Source organism: Neopelma chrysocephalum, unplaced genomic scaffold (genome assembly GCF_003984885.1).
Source record: "Neopelma chrysocephalum unplaced genomic scaffold, ASM398488v2 Primary Assembly neopelma1_97, whole genome shotgun sequence".
Taxonomy (NCBI): Eukaryota; Metazoa; Chordata; class Aves; order Passeriformes; family Pipridae; genus Neopelma; species Neopelma chrysocephalum.
In genome coordinates this window covers 6,106,663-6,112,892 of record NW_020897760.1, presented here as the reverse complement: position 1 = coordinate 6,112,892, position 6,230 = coordinate 6,106,663, and the positions used below count along the sequence as shown (strand labels likewise).

At 40.0% G+C, this 6,230-nt stretch overlaps 1 protein-coding gene across 3 annotated transcripts in view; it reads right to left on the bottom strand.

The window, feature by feature from the left end:
- The window catches only part of FNBP1L (formin binding protein 1 like), a 57,857-nt gene extending 57,391 nt beyond the window's left edge, over nt 1–466 (bottom strand). For all 3 annotated transcript variants that reach the window (XM_027694185.1, XM_027694186.1, XM_027694187.1), the window contains exon 1: nt 181–466. In XM_027694185.1, coding sequence (XP_027549986.1) covers nt 181–204 — 24 coding nt within the window. In that variant the 5' untranslated portion in view covers nt 205–466. The remainder of the gene's footprint in view (nt 1–180) is intronic.
- Nucleotides 467–6,230: the final 5,764 nt, after the last annotated feature.

The following is a 6,230-nucleotide window of genomic DNA, read 5'->3' as shown; positions in this document are numbered from 1 at the left end:
CGGCCCGGCGCTCCCGCCGCCCGCCCCGCCACCCCCGCGCCGGACCCCGCGCCGAACAAAGCAACGCGCCTCGGCCGCCGCCTGCATTCCGGCCGCTCCACGCCTCCCCGGCGCGGCCGCCCGAGCAGACAAGGGAAGGCGGCGAATCTCAGACACAATGAGGGGCGAGCCGGGACTCACCCACAGCTCCGTGCCCCAGCTCATGGCTGCTCCGCGGGCAGTGCCGGCTTTGGCACAGGCAGGGATGAGGCGTCGGGCGGCGGCCGGAGAACGAGTCCCCCCCGGGCAGCGCCGGTGCCCTCGGTCAGTGCGGAGAGGCAGCGGCGGCGAAGAACAACGTCGCTCCCAGCTCCAGCTCCGCCTGGCTCGGGAGGGGGAGCCGCGGAGGAGACTGGGAGAGGGGCGGGTCCGGCTGGAGCGGCGGGGCCGGGACGGGAGCGGCCGCGGGGCGAAGGTGCCGCGCCGAGCGAGCCCAGCGTCGTTACTGATTAACGAGGCGGCGGCCCCGGGCCTTTGTGTCCCGCCCGGCCGCGGGGCCACCGTGCCCCCCGAAACGCTGAGTCACGGCGGGGGCCCGGCCTCGCACCCTCGGCCCCAGCACCGCGCCGGCAGCGAGAAAGACACAGCGACCGCCCTGTTTTGTACACCACAGGTCTGTAGGTAAATCAGAAATTGAGATGCGAGGCTGGCAACTCAGGAGAAAACAAAAAGCGCCCATTTTTGATGGAGTAGTCGGATGAATCATATTGTTGACTGTAACAGGGAGTTTCCTCAGCAGCTAGGAAAGGACGGGTGTTAAATCCTTATCAAAGATTATTTTTCCACCAAAGTGTTATGAAGCTACTAATAGAAAGGAAACGTTTTGAAAGCCTTCTCCAGGCATTTCTTGATTTTCCTCTCATTTTTGCGTAGAAGTCATTTTTATATGCTGCAATAAAACCTCAATGTAATAACAATAAATACTGCCAAGTCTCTATATCATGAAACAAAAAATTACAGAAATCCAATTATTTTTTCATTTCCAAGTCACCTGTCAGGTAATGTTCCTTGGCATCACACTTAATTTAGGTTTAGTTCTATTTTCCATATGAAAGGAAAACACAAGTTTTTTCAAATGGATATGAAATTATTGCATTAGAATAACATCAGAACATCAAAATAAGCAGATGAACTCACAGATCAGTGTAACTTCCAGAGGGAAATGTTAGAGGTCTTCACACAAGATAAGCATTTGAGTCCGTGAGGATCCACAAAATGAGTTAACGTGCCACATGCTGTGTGTTTTAGGAAGTTGGTGGTCAAAAACCCCACAGATTTTAGACTCTGATGATGAAATTCCACATGTGAGCACAGTTCAGTTGAAGCCTGGCACATTAAGTCAGTTGGCAGACTGCATACATTAGTGAAAATATTCAGTGAGCAGAACACATGTTGAGGATTCGGGTAATGAAGTAGAAATAAGCAAATTATGAAAATTATTAATAAGTATATATTTGAATTCACTCAACTTACATGGCTTTCAGAATTAGGAAAAAATAGTTTCCATTAAATGCTGTAAAGATCAATCAGCCTTTTGCTTAGCTACAAGCTTGTCACATATCTTTATACAACTCTTTAAAAAATTTAATCAGATGATATAATAACACAGGTTTAAAACACAATTAAGTAAAAATTTTTTTTAAATTTTCATTTTGTATGTTTTGTAATACATCTCTTTTAAATTAATACCTATAACTTGCTGTACATGCAATAATTTTAGAAAGAGGCATTTCAACAGTTTTTAATCACACATTAATCCATACTGTACCATGTCCAAGGTTCATAAAAGCACACAATGAACTTGACACCTTTGGTTTCCGATGCCTGATTTGGCACGTTATTTTTTTTAAAAAGCATCATCTTGAGAAACAAATGTACACTGAACCTTTAAACACCAGGGGTGAGAGTCCTGATCATTTTAGTGAATTTGAAATTTGTTGCCAGCTTTTGGAGAGACAGGATTTTTCACTCCCTGATCATTTCTGAAAAAGTCATATTTCCAATTGTTTCAGTTTAGTTCTCTGAAAATTAACCCTAGAACAACAACTTCAGAGTTAAAAATTTCAACTTTGGAAGCCCTAATACAGTACTGAAAATTAATCTACTGGAAAATTGACCCTAAATTCTAAGTCTATAGATTCAGAAGTTTTGAAAGTCAGGCACTTACTTGGCACTTAGATTTGAAATACTGGCCTTTCATTGCATGAAACGTACATCAAGAGAGTTTCAATGTGTAATATATATACTTATATTTGTGGTTTGTTGATTGATACATAAACCCTCAAGTTCCTTTACTTAACTCTAATTTAAGAATTAACTAATTACTCCTATTTCTGCAAATTGTGCAAGGCCAACATTCGCAACATGTCTGGATTTATTTTCAATTCAGAGCAATGTATGAAAATTGAATATTTTATGGTGATTTGTAGACATTTTAGGAAAAGGAGACTGCAGCCTGTATCATAGGTATACAATACTTAGCTTCTCAGTAATGCTTAAAAAGCCTAATTCTAGCAATTAGAGGTTTTCCCAGGACAAACAGGATTCCTTATTTCCATGCAGCTGTCTTCAAAAAACACCTTTATGAGCCCTCAGGTAAAGCAAGTGTCAGGAGCTGGGGGATGTTACAGAGATTCTGAGTAACTTCACAACCTCCAGAACAGGTTGAGAGGCTGTTCTGAAATACTGTGTAAAATAGGACAGGTGTTATCACAGCAGCCTCTGGGGCTATACCTGCCTTTTAAGAGCACATGTAAACTATAGAGGAGCAATCAAAAGGTATTACTGAGCAGGCTTTGAACAAGCTACCACTGGGATAGGACACTATCACTGCACCAGAGCACTACTCCAGTCTGGCTAATTATTCATCTCCAGAAGTTAACAAGCAGACTTGGAGAAGCAAGGCTGGTTAGACATGGTACACAGTAACACTGTTCCTGGGACCCAGCCTAGTGTTCGTGCAGGGAAGCGCAATGGACCATTTAGCTGCATCGGTTTGCTCGCAACTAGCTCAGGTCTTGGAGGTTCATTGTGCAATGTAGAAAGATCCCTAGAGAATTAACACAAAATCTGCCTCAAAAGATGCTGTTCACAATTATCTGAGATACTGCCCATAGATGTTGCTTCTTCAGGTGAAGTAAACAAAACAGGCTGGGGAACAGTTGTACAATTTATATGCACTAGAGGGAAATGGAGGAATGATTGCTTCCGATATTACTGGGAAGCCAGCAAGTATTTCTAAATCTATTCTGGACATATTATTATTTTTTAAAATAATTTAACAACAAGAACAACAATGTAAGCCTAAAGTCTATGTGGTTTAGGATAAAAATCTTCATAACACATTTTATGCAGTTTTCATTTTACAGGATTCCAAAAAGTCAAGTGCAAAGCCTATTTCTTCCCTACAGAGGCTTTATTAGTGTTTTAACTTAAACATGGGAACAACTGTTTTCCAGACTGTTTTCTGACTTTTAGTTTGCTTTCTACCCATACTTCTTCCAAAAACAGAAGTACGTATACATATCAGGTACATATATGGAAATGTGTATTACACCTTTACTTAAATTAGGAGTCACTTAATCAATAAAGAGAAGATCGTAGCTCATCACAATAAATGACAAAGGCAATTGATATGAAGTTAGAAGACAAAAAGCACTTAGATAAATTTGAAATTCATAAACAAACAGTATATTAATTAAGACCATGTGACCAAAACAAACTTTAACTGAAATAAAATAAAAGAGAAGTCTTAGCAGCATAGTTCTTACCACTTCAGCTTAGTGAGAAGCCTGACATCAGTCATCATTAGGCCCTTTTCCTGCTTAAGTACACTCTTGCTTTGGGAGATTCCCACATAAATACTGAGCTATGCTGTCCTCCACTTTAGCTGTTCAGGATGTGAAATGACCGAGCTGCAAGACAAGGGGAAGAGTCTACTACATCTCTGCAGGATATTGCCGGAAATGTTGTAATTAATCATTTAGAATTTTGACATTGTTTCCATTATCAAGGATTGCAACTGGCCCTAGGCCTAGAAGTAATTATTACCCTACAGATTTTTATTCTTCTAGTCACATCCTTAAAATCATCAGTTGGGGGAGGGGATGCCACTGAAAGGATTCAAGAATACATTAAAGACATATTCAAGTAATTTTTACATGCAGCAAAGGGATCATGATAAATTGCATTGTTCTAGTATCCTTGTAAATCATTAGCTTTTTCTGGAAGCTGATGACAACTTATTTTTAGCACAGAAAATTTACCATTATATTTAGTTGGTTTTCCCATCATTGACTAATTAATGCAAGCTTTAAAAAAAAAAAAAAGCCCAATTCTATTTTTAGACTGAATCCACATAATTCCAGTTATTACAATAGTTATGTATTTTGTTAATTCTGTTCACTTCTCAACAGAACGTACTTGAGTTTACAAAGGTACCTAAGGATATTATCTTGGCAGAAGAACAATCTGCATGATTAATTTGGAGTGGCAGAAAAGCTGTCTGGCACTCCCTGTGGGCATGCTTTCTAAAGAGAGAAGCAGCTTAGCTTTCCACTGCCACAAAAATCAGCAGGACCAAACAAATTACTTCCAAATATCTCTGTCTCAGTGTGAGGTGCCATTAATCCTTTTCTCTGCTAGCCAGCAGTCTCTTTGTCGTATTAAAATTGGATTTTTACTCCACAAAGACAATAAGTGTTACAAAAATGGTATTATTTCTTTTTGCTTCAAAACCAAAAGAATTTAGCTCCCTCCTTGCTTTACACATGTACTTCCCCCATCACCAGCACTCTTTAAGTGCTCTAATTTTAAAAAATATTGATGTTCATGACACTTCCATGTGGTGAGTGGGTAATCATTACTTCACAGCTCAGGAAATACTTTGAGACAAAAGAATAGGTGTCTTGACACTTCAGCTTGTGCCAAGTTCCCCATAGACTTCCTGTGTCTCCCAGAGGCTGGTTAACCATAACCAGCAGTATGCAAAGAGTTGGTAGCTGTGCCTCTGCCTAGAGGCTTTATGCCCACTGGGTTCCTATTTCAGCTGTCAGGCAAAATAAACTTTCAGTGTTACTCTGAGTACGGATTTATTTTTCTTTTAAGCAGAAAATTATCAGGAAACTATATTAGTTAGACCACACCACTCCTGCTTCAAGGCAGAAGGAAAACTGCAGTTATTAGTGCAACCTAAGCCACTACTTAAAATTCTAATTTTTCTCCTATCTCTGAATTTTTGTGGGAAGAACTGTACCCCTCCATCTTTTCCAGTCCAGTTCCTGTACTGAAATGCATTTTACATAGCAAAAGAAAGGCCTGTTTCTTTCTTTTTCCTCTCATCTCAGCAAACAGAAAGACATCACCAGTGACTGGATAACAGAACTGAAAGGACACTACGTCCACCAGCTATAAATAGGAGGAAAATGAGAACTTCCATCTGCTTTTATGAAATATCCTGTGTTTGCTTTTTTTGCCTGCACTACAGCCAAGAGCACATCTTTCTACACTATATGTAGCAGAAAAATGTGTTGTCGATCAGCATCAACTAGCAATATTATAACTACAAACAGTCTCTTATTTCACAGGTATTTACTTTTTTACCAGTGAAACAAGACTATCACACAATAATTCAGCATTTCCTTTTGATAAAATAATCTGTATCCCAACCCAGAGGCTGGACAGTTACAAAATATCAGGTAATACCCATAAATCATGATTTTAAAGTACTATTTTCAACTTTCTAATGCTTGCATTACCTGCTCAAATATTATAAATCCATTTGTTTCCATTATACATACATTCAGAATTATATCAAAATATAATGCCAGGGCTTTGCTACCTTAATTTCTGTTACCTCCAGTTCACCTAACCCATGCCTTCTCCATTCTCCCATCAACCCCTTCCATGCACGTTTCCTTAATTTAAAAGAACATCAATCTGTATCCAATGTGCAGAGGTAGGTATGGCTATGGATAGTTCTGATAGTCAATTTTTGTCATTACCATGTTATTTACAGGCATAAAGATTATTAATTTTGAGATAATAACCAAAGACTTGAATAGTCAGTGCACCACCCATTTTCAGACTTGCTAAAATATTTTACTATCATCTGACTTTGAGTTACGATCAGGAACAGAAATGTATATGCAGTTGTACAAAATATGCTTTAACACTGAACGTAATCAGTATCC